Below are 16,032 nucleotides of genomic sequence, written 5' to 3'. Positions count from 1 at the left end.
TTTGCATGTAATTAACCATTTTGGTCCTTACAACGACCTTACAGAGCAGGTATGATTGGTATTCCCATTTCATAGGACTGTAATATAGGTAAGGAAACTGAGGCAGAGAAAAATTAAGTAACCTGCCTCGTAAGTGATGGAGCCAGACATTCTGGCTTCAGATCCCACATTTTTAATCGCTATACTAGGAATCACATATGAGAATTATGAAAAGCAAGAATCTTAATCTGGGTAGGAGTTGAATCCCTAAGGTCCCTTCCAACACGGTGATCCTCAGTACCTTGGATAGAGGTCCAAGTAGAACTGTCCTAATACTTCTCCCGTAGCTTTATCTTTCACAGTGTAAAGTGTAACACTCTTATGCCAAACATGAGCATCTGTCACTTGCTCAAATGAAAGTCCCAACAGCTCCTGGTAGATGTTCAGTAAGCCTTCAGTGACCACTTCAATTGGGAAGTATTCCTTGAGGATCTCTTGGTCTACAGAGTACTTGAGTTCTTCCGTCTGAGTCATGTAGTAATACAGATCCCAGGCATTGATTTTCCCATCGTATTCAAGACCTCTCTCTTCACATTCCTTTTTCTTCAAATTCAAAATAAACTCTCGTTCTGCTTCACCCAAGGGTTTTACTTTCTGGCTTAAATCATCTGTGAGGAGAGGGAAAAGTTGGCAATCCATTGCTCTTGGAAGCAAGCATATTCATACATACCACCAGTATTTTAGCACTGTGCTTCCTCCTTTGTCACACTCAATACAGATACATCAGGAAAAAAGAAGGAAGGAAGGGGAGAGGAAGGGAGGGAGGGAGAGAGGAAAGCAGGCTTTATTATGACAGCACTGCTGTTCTCTTCAGGGTAATTTATTTTATGGCTCCTCACCCTCCTTCTTTTTTTTTTTGCACCACCCAAATCAGGCCACAACTTCCTTACATCATCAACAAAGCTGAAGTTTATCTCAGAGAACTCTGCCTTAAGAACATTATAATTCAAGGAATGAAGCGATAGTGAAACTAAACTCATGTACGTGATTATTCTTCAATGAGGTTAGGCTCCTCAGAGACCTAGGGGAAACAAATCAGGTGTGACCTGAGGTCAGAATTACTGAAAACTGTTCATCGCCTTTGAGAGCCATGGGTTTAGTTAATCACTACCCCATTCCTATGAAGAAGGTCTATTTGGACATGGCAATTCTACTTTTTAGAGGGATACTGCAATTTAACACTGTGGTCAGTTTTTGACTATTGCACTGTATTTGGCTAAAGGAGTATGCTTTTATTATGTATTTATATTCCACAATTTGCTACATATGTAAGATAAAAAGCATTGCTTCTGTAAGGAGCATCCCCATAGTGTGAGGTGAAGGCAGCAGCTTGAGGAGTGCTGTGAAACAAAAAGAGGAAAATCATGGAAGATATAGAGAGATGTAATTCTGATTAGAGAGAAAACTGCTTTAAAAAAATTAAGTTAATGAAGTATTATTTAGGAAAATTTTCAGTATACACAGTCACCACTAAAGGAAACATTCTCACCAAACCTATTAACTCCCCAAGCCAATCTCTTGTATACAATACATCAGAACAGATGGCAATTACTGGTTCACATCTCTGTTGTTTCCGCTCAGCGGAAAATTCATTGAGTTTTAGCCCTTTCTATAGTCCAACTACATAGTCCAACTGTGTAGCACGCACACTAATACAGGGCAGTTATTTCATAAATGTCTCATGAATGAATAAATGAATTATATAATAATGAATAGCTACTATTTGTGTAACACCTGCTACATGTCATATGTGACATCAGCATATACATTAATAATTCAAGGTATGGCCATTGAGAACACAGAGGACTAAAGTGCAGGCTGCATGCTGATTTTGACACGTTATTAATCATCTCCAACTTTAAGCTAATAAAATTATACACTAGTTGTTAAAGGTGAATAAACTCTGAAAGGGGTCAATGAGAAAGTAAAAAAATAAATCATACTCTGGTAAACTCTGATTAGAGAAGATTAAAACAAAAATTAGTATTTTTGCAATGGTTATGTTATTCAACCATTTTCACTAAAATGAAAGAGAAAACCAGAGTGACTTGGAATAGTGACACTGAGATTGAGAGGGGTAAGGGTGATAGAGTGTCACTGACTAAATGTCATGGACATAAGCTCTATGGTTTTAAAAAGATTAATGAAAAAGTGATTTTAAATGAATGTGAAGACAGTTATTAGATAACAATTTTGATGCTTATTATTTTATATTCTTTTATGTATTAACAACAAGTGGCTTCTGGAATATAAAATATTTCTTTGTTTCTATATGCTCTATTTTCATTTATGTCCTGTCAGCTTATTTCATACAACAGGCTAATCCTCTCTCTGTAGGTCCCTAGACATCTTCTTAGAAATTAATATAAAAATCCCCATCAAGATACAAATAGAATGAAGCAAGGACCATAATAGTAATATAAACAATGAGCAACTCTTAGGGCCAAGCACAGTATCTAACATATAGTAGGTGACCAATACATTTCTCTTGCATGAATGAAAAGCAGAATGTTCTCAAGGGCATATTAAGTTCTGAGGCTCTCTGTCAAGTTGGTACTATGCAGCAAAACAGTCACAGAAAAAGAGAAATGGCAATATACAAGGGATTAAGAATAGAAGACTAACCTAGAAAGGCTGTTACGTGGCCTGTACTCTTCGCAGTGTTCATTTCAAGGACAAAGTCAGCATGTGTGCTATAGCCGAGCAGTTTGGCTACTTTGGCCCGCAGTGGGAGTAGCTGATGCAGGATTATGGTGTTTTCCTGGTAATAGACAACAATAGTATAGTAAAAACCAAAATACACAGTAATCAGAGGAGAGAGGGGGAAGATGGCGGAAGGGTAAGACGCGGAGATCACCTTCCTCCCCACAGATACATCAGAAATACATCTACACGTGGAACAACTCCTACAGAACACCTACTGAACGCTGGCAGAAGACCTCAGACCTCACAAAAGGCAAGAAACTCCCCACGTACCTGGGTAGGGCAAAAGAAAAAAAGAAAAAACAGAGACAAAAGAATAGGGACGGGACCTGCACCAGCGGGAGGGAGCTGTGGAGGAAAGGTTTCCACACACTAGAAGCCCCTTCGTGGGTGGAGACTGCGGGTGGCGGAGGGGGGAAGCTTCGGAGCTGTGGAGGAGAGCGCAGCCACAGGGGTGCGGAGGGCAAAGCGAAGAGATTCCCGCACAGAGGATCGGTGCCGACCAGCACTAACCAGCCCGAGAGGCTTGTCTGCTCACCCGCCAGGGCGGGCGGGTCTGGGAGCTGAGGCTCGGGCTTCAGTCGGATCGCAGGGAGAGGACCGGCGGCATCAACACAGCCTGCAGGGGGTTAGTGTGACACGGCTAGCCGGGAGGGAGTCTGGGGAAAAGTCTGGACCTGCCAAAGAGGCAAGAGACTTTTTCTTCCCTCTTTGTTTCCCGGTGCGCGAGGAGAGGGGATTAAGAGCACTGCTTAAAGGAGCTCCAGAGACGGGCGCGAGCTGCGGCTAAAACAGCGGACCCCAGAGACGGACATGAGACGCTAAGGCTGCTGCTGCCACCACCAAGAAGCCTGTGTGCGAGCACAGGTCACTCTCCACACCTCCCGTCCGGGGAGCCTGTGCAGCCCGCCACGGCCAGGGTCCCGGGATCCAGGGACAACTTCCCTGGGAGAACGCACGGCGCGCCTCAGGCTGGTGCAACGTCACGCCGGCCTCTGCCGCCGCAGGCTCGCCCCACACTCCGTACCCCTCACTCCCCCCGGCCTGAGTGAGCCAGCATCCCCGAATCAGCGGCTCCTTTAACCCCGTCCTGTCTGAGCTAAGAACAGACGCACTCCGGCGACCTACACACAGAGGCAGGGCCAAATCCAAAGCTGAACCCCGGGAGCTGTGCAAACAAAGAAGAAAAAGGGAAATCTCTCCCAGCAGCCTCAGGAGCAGCGGATTAAAGCTCCACAATCAACTTGATGTACCCTACATCTGTGGAATACCTGAATAGACAACGAATCATCCCAAATTGAGGAGGTGGACTTTGAGAGCAAGATTATTTTTTCCCCTTTTCCTCTTTTTGTGAGTGTGTATGTGTATGCTTCTGTGTGAGATTTTGTCTGTATAGCTTTGCTTTCACCATTTGTCCTAGGGTTCTATCTGTCCGATTTTCTTTTGTTTTTTTACTTAAAAAATTTTTTTTCTTAATAATTATTTTTTTATTTTAATAACTTTATTTTATTTTCTTTTATCCTCTTTCTTTCTTTCTACTTTTTCTCCCTTTTATTCTAAGCCGTGTGGATAAAGGCTCTTGGTGCTGCAGCCAGGAGTCACTGCTGTGCCTCTGAGGTGGGAGAGCCAACTTCAGGACACTGGTCCACAAGAGACCTCCCAGCACCACATAATATCAAACGGTGAAAATCTCCCAGAGATCTCCTTCTCAACACCAACACCCAGCTTCACTCAACGACCAGCAAGCTACAGTGATGGACACCCTATGCCTAACAACTAGCAAGACAGGAATACAACCCCACCCATTAGCAGAGAGGCTGCCTAAAATCATAATAATGCCACAGACACACCAAAACACACCACCAGACGTGGACCTGCCCACCAGAAAGACAAGATCCAGCCTCATCCACCAGAACACAGGCACTAGTCCCCTCCACCAGGAAGCCTACACAACCCACTGAACCAACCTTACTCACTGGAGACAGACACCAAAAACAACGGGGGGCTTCCCTGGTGGCACAGTGGTTGAGAGTCCACCTGCTGATCCAGGGGACACGGGTTCGTTTCCCGGTCTGGGAAGATCCCACGTGCCACAGAGTGGCTGGGCCCGTGAGCCATGGCCACTGAGCCTGCATGTCCGGAGCCTGTGCTCCGCAACAGGAGAGGCCACAGCAGTGAGGGGCCTGCATACCGCAAAAAAACCCAAAAACCAAATAACAAAAACGGGGACTACGAACCTGCAGCCTGCAAAAAGGAGACCCCAAATGCAGTAAGATAGGCAAAATGAGAAGACAGGAAAACACACAGCAGATGAAGGAGCAAGATAAAAACCCACCAGACGTAACAGGTGAAGAGGAAATAGGCAGTCTACCTGAAGAAGAATTCAGAATAATGATAGTAAAGATGATCCCAAATCTTGGAAATAGAATAGACAAAACGCAAGAAACATTTAACAAGGACCTAGAAGAACTAAAGAGGAAACAAGCAATGATAAACAACACAATAAATGAAATTAAAAATACTCTAGAAGGGATCAATAGCAGAATAACTGAGGCAGAAGAACGGATAAGTGACTTGGAAGATAAAATAGTGGAAATAACTACTGCAGAGCAGAATAAAGAAAAAAGAATGAAAAGAACTGAAGACAGTCTCAGAGACCTCTGGGACAACATTAAATGCACCAACATTCGAATTACAGGGGTGCCAGAAGAAGAAGAGAAAAAGAAACAGACTGAGAAAATATTTGAAGAGATTATAGTTGAAAAATTCCCTAATATGGGAAAGGAAAAAGTTAATCAAGTCCAGGAAGCACAGAGAGTCCCATACAGGATAAATCCAAGGAGAAACACATCAAGACACATATTAATCAAACTGCCAAAAATTAAATACAAAGAAAACACATTAAAAGCAGCAAGGGAAAAACAACAAATAACACACAAGGGAATCCCCATAAGGTTAACAGCTGATCTTTCAGCAGAAACTCTGCAAGCCAGAAGGGACTGGCAGGACATATTTAAAGTGATGAAGGAGAAAAACCTACAACCAAGATCACTATACCCAGCAAGGATCTCATTCAGATTTGATGGAGAAATTAAAACCTTTACAGACAAGCACAAGCTGAGACAGTTCAGCACCACCAAACCAGCTTTACAACAAATGCTAAAGGAAATTCTCTAGGCAAGAAACACAAGAGAAGGAAAAGACTTACAGTAACGAACTCAAAACAATTTAGAAAATGGGAATAGGAACATACATATCGATAATTACCTTAAATGTAAATGGACTAAATGCTCCCACCAAAAGACACAGATTGGCTGAATGGATACAAAAACAAGACCCATATATATGCTGTCTACAAGAGACCCACTTCAGACCAAGAGAAATGTACAGACTGAAAGTGAGGGGATGGAGAAAGATATTCCATGCAAGTGTAAACCAAAAGAAAGCTGAAGTAGCAATTCTCATGTCAGACAAAATAGATTTTAAAATAAAGAGAATTAGAAGAGACAAAGAAGGACACTACATAATGATCAAGGGATTGATCCAAGAAGAAGATATAACAATTGTAAATATTTATGCACCCAACATAGGAGCACCTCAATACATAAGGCAAATACTAACAGCCATAAAAGGGGAAATCGAGAGTAATACATTCATAGTAGGGGACTTTAACACCCCACTTTCACCAATGGACAGATCATCCAAAATGAAAATAAATAAGGAAATGCAAGCTTTAAATGATACATTAAACAAGATGGACTTAATTGATATTTATAGGACATTCCATCCAAAAACAACAGAATACACATTGTTCTCAAGTGCTCATGGAACATTCTCCAGGATAGATCATATCTTAGGTCACAAATCAAGCCTTGGTAAATTTAAGAAAATTGAAATTGTATCAAGTATCTTTTCCGACCACAACGCTATGAGACTAGATATCAATTACAGGAAAAGATCTGTAAAAAATACAAACACATGGAGGCTGAACAATACACTACTTAATAACCAAGTGATCACTGAAGAAATCGAAGAGGAAATCAAAAAATACCTAGAAACAAATGACAGTGGAGACACGACAACCCAAAACCTATGGGATGCAGCAAAAGCAGTTCTAAGAGGGAAGTTTATAGCAATACAATCCTACCTTAAGAAACAGGAAACATCTCGAATAAACAACGTAACCTTGCACCTAAAGCAATTAGAGAAAGAAGAACAAAAAACCCCCAAAGTTAGCAGCAGGAAAGAAATCATAAAGAGCAGATCAGAAATAAATGAAAAAGAAATGAAGGAAACGATAGCAAAGATCAATAAAACTAAAAGCTGGTTCTTTGAGAAGATAAACAAAATAGATAAACCATTAGCCAGACTCATCAAGAAAAAAAGGGAGAAGACTCAAGTCAATAGAATTAGAAGTGAAAAAGGAGAAGTAACAACTGACAGTGCAGAAATACAAAAGATCATGAGAGATTACTACAAGCAACTCTATGGCAATAAAATGGACAACCTGGAAGTAATGGACAAATTCTTAGAAATGAACAACCTGCCAAGACTGAATCAGGAAGAAATGGAAAATATGAACAGACCAATCACAAGCACTGAAATTGAAACTGTGATTAAAAATCTTCCAACAAACAAAAGCCCAGAACCAGATGGCTTCACAGGCGAATTCTATCAAACATTTAGAGAAGAGGTAACAACTATCCTTCTCAAACTCTTCCAAAATATAGCAGAGGGAGGAACACTCCCAAACTTATTCTACGAGGCCACTATCACCCTGATACCAAAACCAGACAAGGATGTCACAAAGAAAGAAAACTACAGGCCAATATCACTGATGAACATAGATGCAAAAATCCTCAACAAAATACTAGCAAACAGAATCCAACAGCACATTAAAAGGATCATACACCATGATCAAGTGGGGTTTATTCCAGGAATGCAAGGATTCTTCAATATATGCAAATCAATCAACGTGATACACCACATTAACAAATTGAAGGAGAAAAACCATATGGTCATCTCAATAGATGCAGAGAAAGCTTTCGACAAAATTCAACACCCATTTATGATAAAAACCCTCCAGAAAGTAGGCATAGAGGGAACTTTCCTCAACATAATAAAGGCCATATATGACAAACCCACAGCCAACATCATCCTCAATGGTGAAAAACTGAAAGCATTTCCACTAAGATCAGGAACAATTCAAGGTTGCCCACTCTCACCACTCTTATTGAACATAGTTCTGGAAGTTTTAGCCACACCAATCAGAGAAGAAAAGGAAATAAAAGGAATCCAAATGGGAAAAGAAGAAGTAAAGCTGTCACTGTTTGAAGATGACATGATACTATACACAGAGAATCGTAAAGATGCTACCAGAAAACTACTAGAGCTAATCAATGAATTTGGTAAAGTAGCAGGATAGAAAATTAAGGTACAGAAATCTGTGGCATTCCTATAAACTAATGATGAAAAATCTGAAAGTGAAATCAAGAAAACACTCCCATTTACCACTGCAACAAAAAGAATAAAATATCTAGGAATAAACCTACCTAAAGAGACAAAAGACCTGTATGCAGAAAATTATAAGACACTGATGAAGGAAATTAAGGATGATACAAATAGATGGAGAGATATACCATGTTCTTGGATTGGAAGAATCAACATTGTGAAAATGACTCTACTATACTACCCAAAGCAATCTACAGATTCAATGCAATCGCTATCAAACTACCACTGGCCTTTTTTCACGGGACTAGAACAAAAAATTTCACAATTTGTATGGAAACACAAAAGACCCCGAATAGCCAAAGCAATCTTGAGAACAAAAAACAGAGCTGGAGGAATCAGGCTCCCTGACTTCAGACTATACTACAAAGCTACAGTAATCAAGACAGTATGGTACTGTCACAAAAACAGAAAGATAGATCAATGGAACAGGATAGAAAGCCCAGAGATAAACCCACGCACATATGGTCACCTTATCTTTGATAAAGGAGGTAGGAATGTACAGTGGAGAACGGACAGCCTCTTCAATAAGTGGTGCTGGGAAAACTGGACGGGTACATATAATAGTATGAGTTTAGATCACTCCGTAACACCATACACAAAAATAAGCTCAAAATGGATTAAAGACCTAAATGTAAGGCCAGAAACTATCAAACTCTTAGAGGAAAACATAGGCAGAACACTCTATGACATAAATCACAGCAAGATCCTTTTTGACCCACCTCCTAGAGAAATGGAAATAAAAACAAAAATAAACAAATGGGACCTAATGAAACTTCAAAGCTTTTGCACAGCAAAGGAAACCATAAACAAGACCAAAAGACAACCCTCAGAATGGGAGAAAATATTTGCAAACGAAGCAACTGACAAAGGATTAATTTCCAAAATTTACAAGCAGCTCATGCAGCTCAACAACAAAAAAACAAACAACCCAATCCAAAAATGGGCAGAAGACCTAAATAGACATTTCTCCAAAGAAAATATACAGACTGCCAACAAACACATGAAAGAATGCTCAACATCATTAATCATTTGAGAAATGCAAATCAAAACTACAATGAGAAATCATCTCACACCAGTCAAAATGGCCATGATCAAAAAATCTAGAAATAATAAATGCTGGAGAGGGTGTGCAGAAAAGGGAACCCTCTTGCACTGCTGGGGGGAATGTGAATTGTTACAGCCACTATGGAGAACAGTATGGAGGTTCCTTAAAAAACTACAAATAGAACTACCATATGACCCAGCAATCCCACTACTGGGCATATACCCTGAGAAAACCATAATTCAAAAAGAGTCATGTACCAAAATGTTCATTGCAGCTCTATTTACAATAGCCACGAGATGGAAACAATCTAAGTGTCCATCATCGGATGAATGGATAAAGATGTGGCACATATATACAATGGAATATTACTCAGCCATGAAAAGAAACGAAATTGAGCTATTTGTAATGAGGTGGATGGACCTAGAGTCTGTCATACAGAGTGAAGTAAGTCAGAAAGAGAAAGACAAATACCATATGCTAACACATATATATGGAATTTAAGAAAAAAAAATGTCATGAAGAACCTAGGGGTAAGACAAGAATAAAGATACAGACCTACTAGAGAATGGACTTGAGGATATGCGGAGGGGGAAGGGTAAGCTGTGACAAAGTGAGAGAGTGGCATGGACATATATACACTACCAAACGTAGAATAGAGAGCTAGTGGGAAGCAGCCGCATAGCACAGGGAGATGAGCTCGGTGCTTTGTGACCACCTAGAGCAGTGGGTTAGGGAGGGTGGGAGGGAAGGAGACGCAAGAGGGAAGAGATATGGGAACATATGTATATGTATAACTGATTCACTTTGTTATAAAGCAGAAACTAACACACCATTGTAAAGCAATTATACTCCAATAAATATTAAAAAAAAAAACCAAAATAAAGGTTAATACTTAACTGGATCCAAAGCACTAAAAAAAGAGTTTCTACATTACTTTCAGGTTGGTAAAACTGTCAAATATTTTTAGACCATCTCAACTTCTAGTAAATTATTCCATTTCAGTGTTGCAGACTTTTTTCTGGATTCGTGATCCAATTTTATTTCTGAAATAATTGACTTTTTAAGTCCCAGGAGATAGCTATGAGGGTCTTAACAAAATTTTAGGTACTGTTAAATTTGAGTAAAAACATATATATGTTTTTTTTAAACATCGTTATTGGAGTATAATTGGTTTACAATGGTATGTTAGTTTTTGCTTTATAACAAAGTGAATCAGCTATACATATACATATATCCCCATGTCTCTTTCTTCTTGCATCTCCCTCCGTCCCACACTCCCTATCCCACCCCTCTAGGTGGTCGCAAAGCACTGAGCTGATCTCCCTGTGCTATGCGGCTGCTTCCCACTAGCTATCAGTTTTGCATTTGGTAGTGTATATACGTCCATGCTACTCTCTCACTTTGTCCCATCTTACCCTTCCCCCTCCCCGTGTCCTCAAGTCCGTTCTCTAGTAGGTCTCCGTCTTTATTCTCGTCCTGCCCCTAAAAACATATTCTTAAGGACTATACTGATTCCACATTTAGTCTCGTCAATACTACACCAAATATTGGTACTTATAATTTTTCTTTTATTGTGGTAAAATATACATAATACAAAATTTACCACTTTAACTTTGCACCCATAAGTATTGCTATTTAAAAAAAAAGGAAGGACTTCCCTGGTGGCACAGTGGATAAGAATCTGCCTGCCAATGCAGGGGACACGGGTTCGAGCCCTAGTCTGGGAAGATCCCACGTGCCGCAGAGCAACTATGCCTGTGTGCCACAACTACTAAGCCTGTGCTCTAGAGCCCACGAGCCACAACTACTGAGCCTGCGTGCCACAACTACTGAAGCCTGCACGCTTAGAGCCTGTGCTCCACAACAAGAGAAGCCAGCGCACCGCAACAAAGAGTAGCCCCCGCTCGCCACAAGTAGAGAAAAGCCCACGTGCAGCAATGAAGACCCAATGTAGCCAAAAATAATAAATAAAATTTTTTAAAAAATAAAAAAAGGAGAATAAATGGTGAGGATGTGGAAAATTTGGAACCTTTATATCTGATGAGAGTGTAAAATGGTACAGCTGCTGTAGAAAACAGTATTATGATTTCTCAAAAAATTAAACATAGAATTACCATATGATCCAGAAATTCCACTTCTGGGTATACATCCCAAAGAAATGGATGCAGAGACTCAAACAGGTATTTGTATACCCATGTTCACTGCAGCATTATTCATAATAGCTAAATGGTAGAAGCAACCTAAATGTCCATCAATGGATGAATGGATAAAGAAGATGTGATATATACATGCAATGGAATATTATTCAGCCTTAAAAGGGAAAGAAATTTTGACACATGTGAAATTATGGATAAACCTAGAAGACATTATGCTACGTGAAATAAGCCAGTCACAAAAGGACAACTACTATATGGATTCTACTTACATGAGGTTCTTAGATTAGTAAAATTTACAGAGACAGAGAGTAGAATGATGTATGCCAGGGGCTGGGGCTGGGGGAATGGGGAGTTAGTGTTTAATGGGTACAGAGTTTCAGCTGGGAAAGATGAAAAAGCTCTGGAGATGTATGGTGGCGATGGCTGCACAACAATGTGAATACACTTAACGCCACAGAACTCTATGCTTAAAAATGTTTTAGGGATTTTGCTCAAATTATTACACACATTTTATATATTTTATTTGTGTTAAAATGCAAATGATATTGCTTTATTGTTTTCTTAACAATAAAGGAAAAAATAATCTCCTAGAGGAACTAAATAAACGTTGAGGTCAAAGAAAAACTACGATTAAATCATCCAATTATTTATAGACATGCTTCTAAGGAAGATCACACTCCGAGGTCAGACTACCAGGGTTCAAAATTTGGCTCCACCATGTACTAGTTGTCTAACTATTGGCAAGTCCCTTAATCTTCCTAAGCCTCAGTTTTCTCATCTGCAAGATGTAGATAATAAAAGTAGCTACATCATAGGGTGATCATGCAGATTAAGTGAGAATGTAAGTAAAATGCATAGAAAAACGCCTGGCACAAGAGCAAACACCATATAATTATGTTATTATTATTTTAAAGCGAGAATGGAAACATGGATATGAGAAACACATAATACAATTCTCCAAGTTCTAAAGTTAAGTAGTTTGAGTCTTTCAAACTAGTCTTGGCCCCCTTCTTCAGCTTCCCTAGACCTTCTCCCTAGACTGCCTATTTTTTCCTAATATCAATTCCCCCATTCTTCCTTTCAGTAACAGAATTCTCCGAGTTTTTGCTGGACACAGTCTCCTGACTACCTTTCCCAGCCTTTCTTAAAGCTAGCTGTGGCCATGTGATACACAATGGGACAATGGAATACGAATGAGGTGATAAGTGAAATTCCTAGGTCATCTCTTTATAGATGCTTGTCTTGCTAGCTGTGAACTGAAGATGAGAACAACGACCTTGGAAGCCACATACTAAGGACAGCAGAGCTGTCTTCCAGCTCTGGACCCCTCACCTCTGTACTGTTAGTCGCAAGAGAAATAAACCTTAAAAAAAAGTGTAGTAAAACATACCTAACACAAAATATACCATTTTAGCCCATTTTTAAGTGTACAATTCAATGGCACCAATTATAATTTACACTATTGTGCAACCATTACCACTGTTTCCAAGACTTTTCTAACACCCTGAACAGAAACTTGGTAACCATTAAGCAATAATTCCTCAGTCTCCCAGCCCCTGGTATCCACTAATCCTTTCTGTAGAAAAATAACTTTTAGCTTATTTGAGTCACTGTGCTTTTGGTTGACCTTGCACATTTTATTTAACCTGAAGCCTAATACCCACAGAGACTAATAGTAGGAATAGGGTGCTGCTATAACCAAAATGAAAAATGTACAGGAATGGAAGGTGAGGACACAGATGCTGTCAAGCGGGAAGCTGGTAATCCTCATGATATCATGGATAACATTTGTTAAAATTGTTGCTCGCCATAACTTGGAAGGCAGGCCAGTCACCTACTGAGTCTTAGCTCTAGGGTAATTGTTTGGGAAAACTAATAATGTTGGTGTCTGTTTGTTGGTATTTGTTGCTTTTGCAAAGATTACATGAGAGACAGCTCAAGTGAGGACTGGTCAGTTTGCAAAGATGGAGGGAAAAGAGTTCTGCTAAGAGAGCTTCTGCCTGTGGCCCCTGATGTGGGGCTTCAGGTGACTGGAAAAGGTAATTGCTCTGTTCTCCAGAGACCAGGAGAGAAGACTGCCACTCAGAGTTACTGAACTGTGAAGATTAGTGTGAGGGTGCTGCCTTCTTCCTCAAGTCTACTGTTGCGGGGGGCCCTGAAGCAGACCCCATTAAACTGAAGAACAGCAGGATGGACACCATACAGGAGCCCGTATATAAGAAAAGATATGGTGGATTTGAGGACTATGACGAAAAGCGGTATTTGGGTGTTGTTATTTTAACATGAATCTCATTGGAAGCAAACAGATAAGAAAGCGATTAAGTTTCTGAGGGAATTTTATTACCAAAGATATCATTAAGCCTGACCTACAAAAGCAACCCTCAGGCTTCAAAACTGGCATCAGCAGGAATCTATACCAGCAGCTGCCCAGGATATATGGTCATGGAGGGTAACGGACAAGAAAGAATTCCCTGCAGGCAAAACCAGGGGCCATGGCATACAATTGCTAAAGGAATTCCTGCTAGAAAGGAGACCCAAGTAAGTCCAACGGGCTATCCCAGGAACTTCACAAGAGCTCGGAATCTTCACAATTCCTGCCAGATTGTTTCTGAAAATTGGTATGGGCTTGCTTTGTTTCCCATTCTTTCCTTTTCCAAATGGGAGTCTTTAGTGTGGTTTTCTGTTCCTATTCTACCACTGGGTACGTGTTGGAGGTGAGCGGGCCAGACAAGCTTTCTAACCTTTCACATGCGGCCAGATCACGAGAAGGTGTAACTGGGGAGGACCGTGTGCCACTCACAGATCCTAGTCTTTGAGCTAAAGGCAATAACTGGTTGGGATCTGACATATGGTGAATGGGTTCTATGTGGGGAAAAAAAGGGTGCTCAAGATTACTAGGATAGCCAGAGAGGCAGACTGTGGTGAAGCTGGCTAGTTGACTCTTAGAATTCATTTCTAATTCTTCCTTGTTTTCCTTTTAGTAATAGAATGCCCTCAGCTGAGCAAATGGCTATCAACTGAAGACTATATTTCCCAGTGTCCCCTGCAGCTAGATACAGTTATATGATGGAATTTGGGTCAATGGGATGTGAATAGAGTTGATGGATGTCACTTCCAGGTCTTCTTCTTAAAGATGCTTGCTCTGTGTTTTATTTTCCCTCTTCCCAACAGGCTGGAAAATGGTGACAACTGCCTTAGAAGTCACTTGTTGAGGAGAGAGAGGTATCCCGCCAGCCCTGGACTGTTGACTTGGAAGAAGAATACAACTTTTAGTTTCTTTAATCCATTCTATTTGTATTAGAACAGCTTAGCCTGTGGCCATACCAAGCAGGTTGCCAATGAACAAGGAAAAAGGTGTCTTGTAAGTCTGAGGATTTAGGAGGCATAACCTTCACACAAATAGAAATTCACACAGAGGAATCAACCTCTGATTCAACATTGGTAAACAAAGCAAACATTTTTCTTAAAATTTTCCATAAAAACAAAAGAAAGACAAACATTTATAGTACCTCTTTGCATCTCGTATTAAAAGCCATTTCCATCTTCCTTCTGGTTTCAGGGATACAACATTTCTTCATGACAGGAAAATAGTGTGGATATTTTAAGGTAATTTTATACTTGTCATCATCTGTCTTTTCCAAACTGTCAATGAAATCATCAGGAAGAGCACCTGCAAAAAAATCATTTTCTCATACTTCAATTTTTCCACTCATTATTGGTTTATTTAGCATTGGCATGGTGCCTTTAAGAAGCTCTAGGAATTTTGTGAAGTAACTGAAATTCAAGTAAAATAATGACAATCCTTATAATATCGCTTTGACGTTATTGTAATGGGGGTGGCAGTTAGAGGACAGGTGGCCTGGGAGACGGTAATTCAAAATATGAATAGGCTTCAGTGCACTTGTATAGATGGCATTTTGATGAAGAACAGGCAAAATTAAGCCAAGAAAAATCCATCACAGAATAAGGAAAGACTAGTTTAAGTTACAATGTAGAGGACATTGCGAGGCAAAAAAAAATTCAAAGCACTGAAGGCTGTTAAATGCTAGCGTGAGTTACCAAGAAAGATTATGAAATTTCTTCTGGACTGTCTCTAGAAACAGTATACATTCTTATAGCCTAAAATCTAGATGTGGTTTGGTTGTGTTTTTTTGTAGAAGGGGTGGTGGGTTCTGTAGAAGGTACATTTTAAAAAGAATTCTTCTAACTTTGATTTGGCAAACTGTGAGGTGACATTATTTGCCTAAATTACAGATTTAATCTAAAAAACAACAAAACTTTACCAAGTTCAGCCTTGGAAAATTCAAGGAAGGTATCATCCTCATTGAGGTTTTTGTTAAAGTCAATACATAGCTCACTCATTCTTTTCTTCATTGCTTTAATTTCCTGAAACAAAGATACAAATACAGGACCTTAACAATAAAATGAAATTTTCATTTTTATTGCCATCAGTCAAGTAAGTTTCACTTTTATATGAAGACTGGGTTCTGTACCCAACTCCCAGGAAGTACTTTCTTAGAGATGCGCTTGATACCATAGTTTTCTGCAATCTTCTACATTGTGTCCATGAGTATTTGT

At 40.0% G+C, this 16,032-nt stretch overlaps 1 protein-coding gene across 5 annotated transcripts in view; it reads right to left on the bottom strand.

Annotated features, from left to right (window-relative positions):
• Positions 1–16,032, bottom strand: part of NLN (neurolysin) — a 99,563-nt gene that overhangs the window by 30,664 nt on the left and 52,867 nt on the right. For all 5 annotated transcript variants that reach the window (XM_029217221.1, XM_029217225.1, XM_029217222.1 and 2 more), the window contains 4 exons: positions 15,738–15,840; positions 14,964–15,124; positions 2,665–2,800; positions 281–647 (listed from right to left, as the gene is read on the bottom strand). In XM_029217221.1, the coding sequence (XP_029073054.1) occupies positions 281–647; positions 2,665–2,800; positions 14,964–15,124; positions 15,738–15,840 (767 nt within the window). The remainder of the gene's footprint in view (positions 1–280; positions 648–2,664; positions 2,801–14,963; positions 15,125–15,737; positions 15,841–16,032) is intronic.

The sequence above is a fragment of the Monodon monoceros genome, unplaced genomic scaffold (assembly GCF_005190385.1).
Source record: "Monodon monoceros isolate NGI ecotype Baffin Bay Population unplaced genomic scaffold, NGI_Narwhal_1 Super_Scaffold_12, whole genome shotgun sequence".
Lineage (NCBI taxonomy): Eukaryota > Metazoa > Chordata > Mammalia > Artiodactyla > Monodontidae > Monodon > Monodon monoceros.
This window is presented reverse-complemented; position numbering and strand designations above follow the sequence as displayed.